Raw genomic sequence first — 12805 nt, 5'->3', positions numbered from 1 at the left:
CATATACATTATATACAGATAATTCTTAAATAAGTCTTTATACCAGATCTGTCTTTTTCATCAATCAAGACTTGCTGGTAGATAAGACTTATGTAACGCTTATTTAAGGCTTTTAAATTCGAATTTTATCGATTATCTTAGCTATATAATAGTTCTAATATCAAAATCTTAATTCTCCTATAGCCTAATGGGTAGATTGAGAGCTTAGGGTATAGTCTACCTGCAATGCTCTGGGTTTAATCCCTTCCCTTTTCGTTTTGTCTTAAACTTGGAGTAAGTCTTAAGCCTAAAATCGATCAAGGCTTACATAAGCCTTAACTCAAATAAGTCTTAAATAAGCCTTAAATTAAATAAGTCTTAAATAAGTCTGAAAAATCAATAATGTTTAATCGCTGGAGTTCTTTTTTTTTTTTTTTTTTTAAATCATAGTTTCATTTATTTCTGGGTAGAAGAATATCGCATGGAGCATAAGCTATGGCGTGAACAACACCCCTCCCCTACCAAACCGCCGAAGAAAACAAGACAAAGGGAAGCGGAACAGAACATATATGAAAGTGTGTACATGAATCAGACGCTATGGAGAGGCCCTGACATTCCTCCAACCGGCCAGCAAACAAAGAAATTCGGACGTCCCCCTCAGGGGCAGTATACTTTCGTACCAGCTATGCATGATATGACAGGACATAGGAGAAGAGAGAATAAGGAGAGCGAAGAGAGGACACTTTCGGTGTTGAGGTTGTTGTGCGTGCAACTGGCTTTTTGGGCCTGTTATGGGCGGAGGTGGCCTAGGCCGAGCTTGATGAGAGGGAGGTGAGTTCGGAGTCTGAGGATAGGTCATAAGGTGGCGATTTTGGTGGGCCCATTTGTGGGGGGAACCCGGTTTTGGTTGCCCTTATGTAGGAGGAGAGAGCTGCGAGTGAGGCGGGGGTGACCAAAGGTCGTCGAGGGTTTTAGCAAAGGGTATGTGGGTTGCCATCTGGGGACTGCGCACGGGGCAGCGTAGGATGGCGTGTTCGAGGTCTTCGTCTTCGAGAAGACATTTGGGGCATGTTGGGGGGAGGTCCTGGGACATCCATGTTGGGTGGGCCGCTAGGTAGCTTTATGAGCGCGCATTTGGCATATGCGTCCTGCGATGAAGCGGTCGAGCTTGAGGTGGGGGTGTGGGCGAGTGTTGATTGGGAATTTGTAGTAGTCTGGTAGGGGGTTATTCTTCCAGATTTGCATGGTGTCTCTTTTGATAGAGAGTGCTAGGCCCGGGTGGATGGTGTTGGGGTTCTGGGCGAAAGTTGATGAGTTGGTGAGCAGTGCGTGGCAGAGGTCATCTATGGGGAGGCGGGCTACACCTTTCCTGGTCGAGTTCCAATTGACGGGGGGGTTTGGGCGGCCTCTTAGTAGGTGTCGGTGAGATGTCTCTCTGTAGGTGGAGAGTGTGTGGAAGGAGTCTGGGGTGCATGCGGTGACTGGGTTGTATGTGGGGGATGCGGCTTGGATTCTCGCGGCGTATCTGATGCGTAGGGAGGGGATGTATAGGGCGAGTGGTGGAAAGGATGTTTCGGCTTATAGTATTGAGAGGGGGGTTGATCTGAAGCAGTTGGTGACCCATCTGAGGACTGAGTGCCAGGTGGTCTCGAGTCTCTTGAGTGCTCGTGCTGTTGGGACGAGGACGGAGGCTCCGTATGTGAGCATGGGGAGGATTGCCATGACTGCTAGTCGTTGGCAATTGAGGGGGGTGAGGCCTTTGCCTGCTGAGGCGAATCCTCTTATAATGGCGAAGGAGGCTTGTGCTGAGGCATACCTTTTAGAGAAGTGGTTGAAGGTGTTGAGGTTGTCGGTGAGCTGGAGGCCCAGCCAGCGGATTTCTCTTTTGGGGTTGAGGGGGTCCGGTTGAGTGTGATGGGGAGCGTGGAGGGAGTACTCCTATCAGCGCTGGTGCGCCAGTGGATGAGGTCTGTTTTGGGGGGGGAGAAGTGAATGTTGCGTGGGGTGCCTGCGTCTGTTGCCTTAGGGAAGGCATTTTCTAGCAGTGCGATGTTCTGTTGGTGGGATGAGGAGGCGACTGTGAAAGCGAAGTCGTCGACATATGAGATGGTGATACCGGGGGTTGGGTCTGTGTGAAGTGGTGCTACGTATATGCAGAATAGGAGAGGTGAGATGGGGGAGCCTTGGGGCACTCCGACAGCTACTGGTAGGGAGGCGCGTGGGCCGCCTGGGAAGAGGAGGGTACATTTGCGGTCCAATAGGAATGAGAGGACCCACTGGACCATGTATGGGGGGGTGTTTTTGCTGCGGAGGGTGTCTGCTAGGACTGAGGGGATGACGTGATCAAAGCCCCCTTTGACGTCCAGAAAGAGGGAGGAGACCTTCAGTCCTCCGCGTTGGAGGAGCCTGACTTCGTGTAGGAGAGTTGTTGTGGCGTCGGCTGTGGACAATCCTTTGATTGAACCGCATTGATGGGGGTGTATTAGGCGTGATGAGGAGGCGAAAGCGTGGAGGCGATACGTCACTATTCGTTCGAGGATTTTTGAAACTGTCTCAAGGAGGACTATGATCCGGTAGGCGGCAGGGGAGTTGTAGTCTGGCTTGTTGGGTTTAGGGAGAATGACACCGAGGGCACTCTTAAGCGCTATCGGATGGTATCCGCTTCTGAGGAGGGGGGTGAGAAGTTGGGGGATGAGGGATGGGTTTCCTTGGTGTATTCGTTTCCAGGCTACGGGAGGGAAAGTGTCCGGTCCTGGTGCTGAGTTGTTTGAGGAGGCGGCTAGCGCTTTGGCTACCTCGTCGGCTGTTACTTCTGGGGCATCCGGGTAGAAGCCCGGTTGGGGGGCTGGGGTGGGGTTTGGTTGGGGGGGGGAAGAAGTGTGATATGAGGGCTTGGTTAACCTCGGCTGGGGAGGAGGCTTTTGGGAACTTGGGGAGTTTAGTCTCCTTATTCCGGGTCGCGGTTTTCCTGAGGGCCCAGACTTGTTGAGAGTCGGCCTCGGCTACAAAGTCGTTCCAGTGTCTCTTTTTGGCTTCCTGGATGGCTGAGAAGTATGTGTTGCGGGCGGCTCTGTATTCAAAGGGGGGTGATAGTCCTTTTCTGTAGGCTCTGGTGACGGAGTTAAAGATTCGTCTGAGTGATGAGAGGTGGGGGGACCACCATGCCTTTGACCATGAGGATGGCCTTTTGGACGGGGTTGTAGCGAGGACTGGTTCGGTGATGGCGGCTAAGGCACTTCCGAACCAGTGGTCGATGGGGTATGAGATCGGGGGGAGACAGGTTTTGCGGAGGGATTCTTGGATTGCGGGCCAGGGGGCCTTTTTCCAGTCAGGGATGTGTGTGGGGTGGGAGGTCATACTGGGGGAGAGAGTGAACTGTAGTTTGATTGGGGTGTGGTCAGGGCCTGCATTGGGGAGCTTGTTGGACCATGAGTGGAAGAGGTTGAGTGCTGGGGGGTTTGCGAAGGCTATGTCGATGACCCCATGTCTCTGCAGAGGGTTGGGGGAGATTCGGGTGATCCTGCCGGGGATGTTGAGCAGAGAGTAGCCGTTAGCGGCGGCTGTGGAGAAGTAGGGGGAGGAGAGTGACTCCTCTCTTCTGTTTATGGTACGGAGGGGGTCGGTGCGGATGTTGTGTATATTAAGGTCTCCGCAGATAATGGAGGGGTTTCTGGTGTTGCGGAATATTGTTTCCAGTAGGATTGATCTTCTGCTGGGTGAGATGTGTCGGTTATAGGCGTTTACTATTTCTAGTTGCGCGGGAAGGGAGGGAGTGTCGGAGTTTCTCCAGTAGATGGCTATGCCGAAGACGTCGCCTCTATCGAAGTTGATGGGGAAGTAGGAGGTGTGCTGAAGGAAATCGAGATGTATGTAGAAGGCGACCGGTACGGGTTCGTCTTCTGATGTTGGAGGGTAAACGCATTCGTAGCCTGGTGCGTTAAGGGAGTGGTTGAGGAGGGTAAAGGGTTCTTGTATTGCGACGATTTGGGGGGGGCGTTGTTTAGAGAATGAAGAAAAGAGTGAAATAAAGACTGCGTTGCTTTTTGCGCAGTTTAGTTGGATTATTGTAAAGAGATTGTTGGAGGGGTCTCCGCTGGATATGTCTGAGCAGTGGGTGGTTGAGAAGGGGGGGAGGAGGGGAGGGAGGAGGATCTAGCTGGCATTACTGCGACATGGTCAAGTCCTCCTCCGCAAGCTCTTCTTGTTGAGGTGCGGGTACTGATGTGGACTGAGGGGTGAGGGATGGAGCGGGGTGGCCGGTGGTAAATTATCAAGGGAGCTCTGGGGGCCGGGAGGGGTGCCTTGGGGGGCGGGCGCTGTAGCAGTGGTGTGGGTGCGGGAGCGCCTAGCGGGGCACTCTCTATAGGAGGCGATGTGATTGCCAGAGCAGTTAATGCATTTGGCGTTCCAGGTGGCGCAGCATTCGATGACGGGTTTAAGGTGGCCTTCTTTGGGGCAGGCTTGGTTGGGGCAGCGATAGTCTTTGCGGAGGTGGTTCCCTGCGCAGAGTGGGCATGTGGGTGAGGATGATTGGCAACCTTCTGTAGCGTGTCCTAGGCGGGCGCACTTACGGCAGAGGGTATTGGGGGATGTTGGCCAAAGTTTATTGCATCGGCGGGAGCGTCCGAATAGGCGGATTTGGTCTCCGATCTTGTCGGTGTCTTCGGCGGGTATGGAGATGACGATTGAGGTGGTGGTTTTCCCGACTCTATTTTCGGGCTTGGGGAGGTATCGGGCTCTGGAGACTAACGCTCCAGTGGTAAGGGCGACGGCTTCGGCGAGGGGTGGGGTGAAGAGGGAATCTGGGACGTCAAGGGCAAAGATGGGGACGTTGTGGATAGCGTAGTTGACATTGGTTGGCGCGAGTTGGAACTCGTTGAGCGGGTTGTCGGTGGCGCTGGAGGCGAGGTTCAGGACTGCGAGGAGCCCGGGGAAGTAGGGAGCAATGTCTTTAGCGGGGTGGAGGGGGAGGCAGTACAGGTAACAGTGCCGTTACGGTTGACCTGGACTTGGAGGGCGGTGTGTGGGTGGGAGAGGTCTGCGTTGGCTAGGACTCTTCCGAGGTCGGAGGGGAGTCTTGCTTCGAGTTGTTGGTGGTTCGGGAAGGGGGCGGGGTTGGATCTGGTCGCGAAGAACCGGCGTTGAGCGGTGGGGAGGTTTGCTGCTGGTTGGGGTGCTGAAGGTTTGCGGGGGCTTGCATTCCGATTGGCGGGGAAGGGGGCGGCAGGGCGGGAGTTGTCCTGGTGTTGTTTGAGTTTTTCGGCGTAGGTGAGGAGGCGTCTATTGCCATTTTGGTCGATGGTTTCAATGGAGTCGTTGAGGTAGAGCTCTGCCCCTTCGGTCGCGGGACCTTGGGGGGAGGGATAGCCGGGGCGGGGCGGGAGGGCTGGCGGGATTGGTGAGTGGGTTGGCGTTGAGGGGGGGACGGGCCTGGGGGGCGGGGGCTGGGGAGTGCTGAGGGATGGAGTTGTTGATGCGTGAGTTGAGGAGGGTGACGTCGGCGGTGTGTCTCGCAGATAGGGTGTGGACTTCTGTGGTGAGTTTCTCGATTTGGGTCGAGAGGCCGAGGAGGAGGGAGATAATGGCTTTGGCTGGGTTCAAGGCGGGGTCTTGGGCGTGGAAGGCGGAAGCGATGTGTTGTAGGAGATCATCTGTGGCAGCGGACTTATCCTCTAGGCCCATTTTGCTGAGGAGTTTATGCTTGTCCACTAGGTAAAGCAGGGGGGCGGCGAAGGCTGCCTTTGCTTGGAGGTATTCTGGGAGGGGGTTGCCTGCCAAAGGGGGGGGAGGGTTGGTACTCATGACTGCAGGGGGGTATTCTGGGCTGTGAAGCCTAATAGTTAGAGACTTTTCTGCCTGTGTAACGTGGTTGCAACGTAAAACTTGGAGGAGATTTCAAAAACTCGGTACAATAGCGCGAAGAAAGGTGATGGCGGGAAGAAAGGTGGTCGCTGGAGTTCGCTGTTAGAGACTTAAAATTAGAATAAGGAATATACTCCCAAAATGGTGATATTTGCCTTATATGAGCCTACCCTAACGATTATTGTTTTTACTGCTTCCCGCAGTCAAGTATTGATCTCATGCGGCTTGGCGCACAACCAGTCACTCGATTCTCTCGAACCAGTATGATTGACGAGACGAAACCAAAGGCTGATCTCGTCGAAAACACCGTAAATGCCGATGAAGAACACCAATATTATACCATTTTAGCTATAGATATCATCTTGCCTTTTGATTGAAGATTTTCCGCCGTAATTCCGCCAGCGGTCAAAGCTTCTTCCAAAAGGATCAAATGATTAACTCGTCAGTATTATCGCCAAGTGTCACGTATAATCATAGATGGTATACCGGTAACTAGTACGAACGATCATTTTCCCCTGTGATATTGAAAATGGCCTTGATTAACAGGCGTCACGTGCACGTCCAATATATAGGCCGATATGACCACGAGCGACGGTTTTCCTTCAGGTAGATGGCAGAGATGACATGTACAGCAAATAGAGTCCAAACCGCTCTTGTAAAGCCCCAAAGAACGTCGTCGATTGGTGGAAGGTAATCTTTTAAATCTTGTTTACTTGAAATAATTAGCGGGGCTTTGATATAAAAATATCGTACAGATTTTCTTCTGTACATACGTAGAGTTGTAGCTCACCCGCGACGGTCAGGCGCGGCGTCGCAACGCCCGCACGCGCCCACAAACCATCATGAATACCACCACAGCAACTCCAATTGATCCTTTGGAGAGCTGGTTTTTTGTATAGTTGTTAAATAGTAGATAAATAAAAATAATTTGACATTCAATATCTTGTGTACCAGCCGCTTGCCTTTATAACAGCCTCAATTCTTCTGGGCATGCTCTCAACCAGCCTACCAAATAACTCATCAGGTAACAGTTCCCAGCAATGAATAAGAGATTCCTCCATGAGGGGTTTAATGACTTTAGGTTATCTAGTATCATATACTAAATGGGGTAGTGCTGATGGTAGAGCCTCTTGAGGTGTACCCAAACATGCTCAATAGAGTTTAAATCAGGTGAATAGGCAGGCCAATCCTCAAGAACTTCAACCCCATGCTGCTCCAACCATTGAGTTGTAAGGCTGGCGGTGTGTACCCTAGCATTATCATGCATGAAGATTGGTATGATACCCTTCTCTTGTAGCTCTGCCAAAAAATCCAGGAGACAGAACTCAAGAGTCCTGATATATGTCTCTGCATCTGTCCTCCCCCCTTCTCCCACCATAACCCCATTACAGGTCCCCTTCAATTCCCCGACAAAGCATGCCCACATCATCTTTGAAACCCCTCCTGACTTCCTGGCACCTTTAACACATTCAGGAAGCCATTTTTCCTTTGCAGTTCTGAATGCCCAAGAGGTATATGGATCTGCATATTTCTCAACACTGCACTCATCACTCCACACCACCCTCTTCTACTTTCTGATATCCCAACCTCTGTGTGCAATGCACCACTGTAGTTTTATCCTTGCATCATATGGGGTCAGCTTGGGTCTCTCAGCCATAATGTGCTTGTGGACACCAAATGTAGCCAGCCTCCTCTTGATTGTGATAGTTGAAATCTGTATTGCGAATTCCTGGCGGAGTTGCTCATATGGGATTGTTCTCTCACGTCTACTGCAGATGAGAAGCTGTCTATCATCTCTAGCAGTAGTGATTTTGGGTCTCCCATATTTGATTGCGGGTCTAACTTGACCAGTCTTCTCATACCTTGCCATGGAATGGGCAAGGGTTGACTTTGGTACTTTGAGGAGCTTAGTAATCGATGAATAAGAGCCTCCAAACCGCTTTATTCCAATTCCTTGCCATAGCACCCCATATGGCCACTCCCTCCTGCTTGTTTTGCGGTTTTGGTAGGCATGGTTGTCGTGGTTGCGTCGCGCGACGTCGTCGTCGCCGTCCTGGGTTGTGAAAAAATGGTTGCGCGTGCGCGCGCGCTGTTGCGCCCGACCCTCCCTACTGATATCGAGCTGTACATGTACTGCATACTAGTGGCTACGCCCCAAAAACCAGATATATCGCTGCTTCGGACTGAACCCGGCAGTGAAGTACTCGTAGATGTAGTTAGCTGCACGCTGAGACCAGCTCATAGGTGTTAGTGCTAAACGCATAATAAAAAATCTTCTAAAATTGGTCTGAACTCAAATCCCACCTTGAATTTCGCTAAGCATGAGGTCCCCCCCCCCCCTCTCCGGGCCGTCAACGGCCCGCCACCAACATGTACTTCTGAATTCAATTTCTAGTCGTGTGTTAGTCTATATGTATAGCTACTTTATAACCCGCGCTCCCCCGCGCTCCCGCTGGTACCCATAGAGTCCTAGAGATTGCTACTGCCATTTCCGGGATCATATCAAGAAGTATAAGCAGTGAGGTTGAGATCTTGTGACCGGCATTGACTTCAATTGAGGTTTGTTTCCGGGGGGCTGTGGTGGTGTTTTAGAATATACAGTTTATGTAAATTAAACCGAATATCAAACCTATTCGATATATCCCTTGTTAGTTCTAGATCGTTTATATAGTGGGTGTAAGGCACGGAGTTATGGTTGGTTGTATGCCATGTGCATCCCGAGAGGAACGCGGCTCTAGCTCTGGGGCCGGCAGCGGTGGTGCTTTGCGTAGTTGGTGCATCACGCCGGAGTGGTAAGGTCTGGAGTGATGTGAATTGAGTACTACTATTAAGGAGGTACATAGGTTGATGGGTGTGAGATTTATGTCTCGAAGGAAGGAGATTCGAAATGTATGTTTGTGAAGGGTTTCCCGGAGGTCACAGGAGGTTTGGTTGTTCAATGTGGGATGGTGGTGTCGGGGTACGACACCATTGCATTTGAAGGTACAGGATATCGAGAAGATGGGAAAGATAAAGACAGATCGATCGACCGCAACTAATGTCAAGGCTTGATCAATTGACATGACCAGACGCTTAAGTGAGCCCCTCAAAAAGTTTTTTTTGTTTAATTCATTAATAGCCCCTTAATTTCAACTAAGCATCTCACTCATGATCATGACATGACTGAGCTAATTAATGACCGATATAACTAGTACATGGACAGTCCACCTGAAATAGAATCGGAAGCGGGGCTTACGGCTGTAGGCTGTTCTACTTAGGGAAGTAGGTCTAGGATAATAGTATGGTGCAGCCCGATGACTGGCAATTGCAAGGTTCATGGTTACGTGTCGGAATTAGAATGGAGGAAGGAACTATGCGGGGGCGCTTTTCTATCTGGGTCATCAGCAAACCTGTAGCCTTCGCCAGACGCCCGGGGCGCTCAGGGCGCTCAGGGCGCTCGGTAGGTAAACTACCTCTCCAGAGATACCGCCAGTGCTCCTGGCGAGGTCTGGCGCACAATATTCCGCCCCAGCGCACACTAGTCCGCACAACGGGCCCCGACACTAAATAATAGCGCCCGGTGTAACTAGGACGTCACTCTACCCGCCAGAGAACGCCAGTTGCACGGTTGGATATCCTGACTGCTCCTGGAGCACTCTTCACTGCTCCAGCGGGCTCTGAGGATAGAATGATTGCCCTGACTCCCCCTGACGTTGCCGGATGGGGTGCTTTGAAATCTGGCTCATGCCCGACGTACCGATTCCTACATGTCGGCGCCCCGTTCTCTCTAGGCATACACCTCTCCGCCGTTCCGGCCTCTGGTATTCACAATTCCCCCATGAGATTACAAAAACATCACTCGCACGACGATCTCTACTGTCTCCAGAGCACTCGCGACTGCACTTTGAGAATTGGTGTATTCAACACCGTGATCCTCCGCCTAATACTAAATACAATACGCCATTTAACACCCTAACTAACCCTAATACAATATACGAATCAGAAGAAATCCCCCACTATCTCCCTTAGCACTCGTGATTGTTCTACACATCCTCCTCCCCCCCCCCTTCGTAATCCCCCGCTACAGGTAATTCCGGCTCTTCTTCTTCCTCCTCCCCCTCCTCTTCGGTGTCAATGCCGCGAAGTCGGGCATTAATCACTTCGTCCTGGGCGCTGTCGGAATCAACCCGACCTCCTGGAGCACTCGTGGGTGTTCTCCGAGCATCTCGGAATGCGGCAAGATCCGCAGCCAGAGCTTCATCGTCCTCGCTAAAACCCTCCTCCGGTATAATCTCAATCGTTACCCCTTTTTTATCTCGTATCTATTAGGGTTAGCATTTAGAATACCACTCGCATTACCGGCATCTAGAAGTATCATACCTTTTCTCGAAGGTTATCTTTGATTACCTCCAAGGTTGCCTCCTGGTTCTGTTTACTTCTCCCCTTCCAAGTGTTGCTCATCCTGTTGAACGTTTCTACTCGTGTTTGGATGTCAGTTTGGCAATCCCGCATAGCCCTAGGAGCATCCGTCATTGCTCCCAAGGCACTCGCCATATCAATGAGGGCATCGGGCCATACTTACTCACAACACTCTCATTCTGCGACTGAAAATTATCAGGCTTCACGTAACTCCCTGTTGACCACGCCCGAATGCCGTGCCAGATCGCCGTCGATATCAGGCAAATAAGGGTAGGGGTTATCCGCTCTAGAAATTCGGGATCCCTAACCCCTCGCATTCTTACCCCATCGAAGTATTTAAAATACAATATATCGATAATTTCCGGAGCCAGGAAGCGCAGTCGGTAGGTCTAGAATCTGTTACCGGCTATCCCGAGTGCTCTCTGGGCATCCACTGGCATCATACCTCGTAATGCTGTTGGGGGCTCAAGAAACGATCATTCTTCAAAAGGTATTCCACTTGAGCCGCCCTCGCCTCAGGCCCCACAAAATCTCCAAGCCCATATATCGTAGAGTCCGCCAGGCGCCCTTTCACCTCGTGCATCAAATGGGAACGGACACGGGAGTGCAGACTTCTGACCTATCATTCTCAATTATGCTTCCAGAGCACTCGTAATCCTTTTGGGGGCACTCACCTGTTTAATAACGACCTCATCAAGGTCTACTCTACACCCCACTCGGCGACTAGCAGTTGCCCACATGCTCACTACCAGTACCGAAAGTCTTGCTGCAGGTGGAAAGGGCTCATGTAGAAGAGTATGCTCCCCGATTAACACGCTACACTCCTTCTCAATCCTCTGAGCCTGCACTGACAGCACATTTGCACTCCTAGAGTTAGGGACCACAGACCTCTGAGTCAATTGGCTCGAAGGAATGTCGCCAGTGTTCTCAAAGACGTCGTGAGTGTCCTCCGGAATACTAACCTCGCTTCCCGGAATCAAAATACCCTCGCTTTCCGGCATCGGAGTACTCTCGTCCTCCTTCCTAGATGAGGGAAGGTACTCGATTTCGTAGACTCTTCGCGATCTACCTTGACCGTGAAGTTGGCTTGAAGGAATCTGACGACTGCTTACAGAGTTCTCGCCAATTACCTCGCTAGGCGGTGAAGAACGATATGTCCGGTAAGTGGGGGACGACTCCCCGTATCGAGAGCGCATCGAGGAAAAATCGACATGGCGCGTAGAAGAGGTATACTCATGAGCATAAACAGGTGCAGAGGGCCTAGACTGTGAGGGTGTTGGGGGTGCTCTCTGGGATGCCGGGAGTGCTCTCTGGGATGCATTCTGGCTGGGTGCTGAAGTGGGTGCTGCTCTCCCTTGACCTTGTTACGTATTACTTTCGCGCCCGGTCGAGTTCCCCTCTGAATCGTTAGCACTAATACTTACATGTTAAAAAGCATCAATGAGCGAGATAGAGTCGACCTGTACCACGTCACCGACACGTTGGAAGAAGCAATGACCTCCGCTACGCGCCAGTTGGTTTCCTCCGAGCATTGCCCAGTGCTCTGGCAGTAGTCGGCTGAACTGTATGAGGTCTCTTTCGACAGTCTGAGACTTCTGGGTGTAAGATGGGGGGGGGCTTGAGGTTCTCCTCTCCTCAGAGCTCTCGTGGTCATTCTCCGGAGCATCATCATAGTCTGAGTGGCTAGTATCAACTATTTCTTTCACATTGGCGCCTCAATTTGCCTCTGGCCCTCAATTGCCTCAGGCTCCTCCTGCGCTTCAAATTATCAGTATGATCCGGGAGATGAATTCTACCCTCTAGGACTGCTCCTCCAGTGGGGTTTCGGAGGAACGGAGAAGACCTTTCCGAGTTATTTTGAGCGGCGGTGGTCGATTGACTACCGAGTGCGGGCTGGCAGTGGAGTCAATGTTCGGTAAGATATTTCAGACTCGTCAGTCAGTAAATCTTCATGTTCTTCAGGTCGTTTTGGGAGTCGTGGGCGCTTTGGGGCAAGAGGTGCTGAACCGGAGGAGCGCTTGGTGGGAGCCATTCTGATGACTGGCAGGAATATCCGCAGTGCTCTAGGAGCACTCGCGATATCTTCGATTAGAAATCAATTCTTGGCGAGAAAATTTGCGCCGCTAATCAAGAAAAATTTGCACCGCTAATCCTCTTACGGTAGGGATCATCCTATGTTACCACAATTTCTGCACTCAACCGCATCATTTATCATCACTCGTTTTACTGCACTTTCTGAAGCGGTACCGAGTGCTCTGAGAGCAATCTAGGAGTTTTGATTCGACTTTTGAAAAAAAGCAATGCAATTACTACCTGGAATAATCTAATCTAATCTAATCCCATCTAATCCTATCCGATATAACCCATCCATTGATATACTCTCGCAAGACAAAGGGAAATCCAAAACACCAATCGTACCGCACCTCAATAGCTATCGCGATGCTCAGGGAGTAATCCTAACAACTATTAAAAGGTTAGTGACAATTCCGCAGGAAGGGAAGTTAGAGATTTACCAAAGGGAACTAATGATGCCATCACCACCATCACCACCATCACCACACCACCA

The 12805-nt window shown here is 51.1% G+C and overlaps 2 protein-coding genes across 2 annotated transcripts; both read right to left on the bottom strand.

Annotated features, from left to right (window-relative positions):
* Window positions 1-4155: 4155 nt before the first annotated feature.
* Window positions 4156-5661, bottom strand: LAJ45_07235 (uncharacterized protein; the record flags this gene model as incomplete). The annotated part of the gene is made up of 3 exons (XM_046116793.1): window positions 4156-4895; window positions 4958-5329; window positions 5406-5661. 3 exons carry the CDS (start codon window positions 5659-5661, stop codon window positions 4156-4158), a joined length of 1368 nt encoding a protein of 455 aa, XP_045969828.1.
* A 4202-nt stretch (window positions 5662-9863) lies between these two features.
* On the bottom strand, window positions 9864-11435 carry LAJ45_07234 (uncharacterized protein; the record flags this gene model as incomplete). The annotated part of the gene is made up of 5 exons (XM_046116792.1): window positions 9864-10142; window positions 10201-10295; window positions 10403-10628; window positions 10685-10858; window positions 10914-11435. The coding sequence occupies 5 exons, from the start codon at window positions 11433-11435 to the stop codon at window positions 9864-9866; spliced, it is 1296 nt and encodes a 431-aa protein (XP_045969827.1).
* Window positions 11436-12805: the final 1370 nt, after the last annotated feature.

Source organism: Morchella importuna, assembly GCF_003444635.1.
Source record: "Morchella importuna strain M04M26 chromosome Unknown Morimp01GS023, whole genome shotgun sequence".
In the NCBI taxonomy this organism is placed as follows: Eukaryota; Fungi; Ascomycota; class Pezizomycetes; order Pezizales; family Morchellaceae; genus Morchella; species Morchella importuna.
The sequence above is the reverse complement of the archived record's forward strand: the minus strand, read 5'-3'. Positions and strand labels throughout refer to the sequence as shown.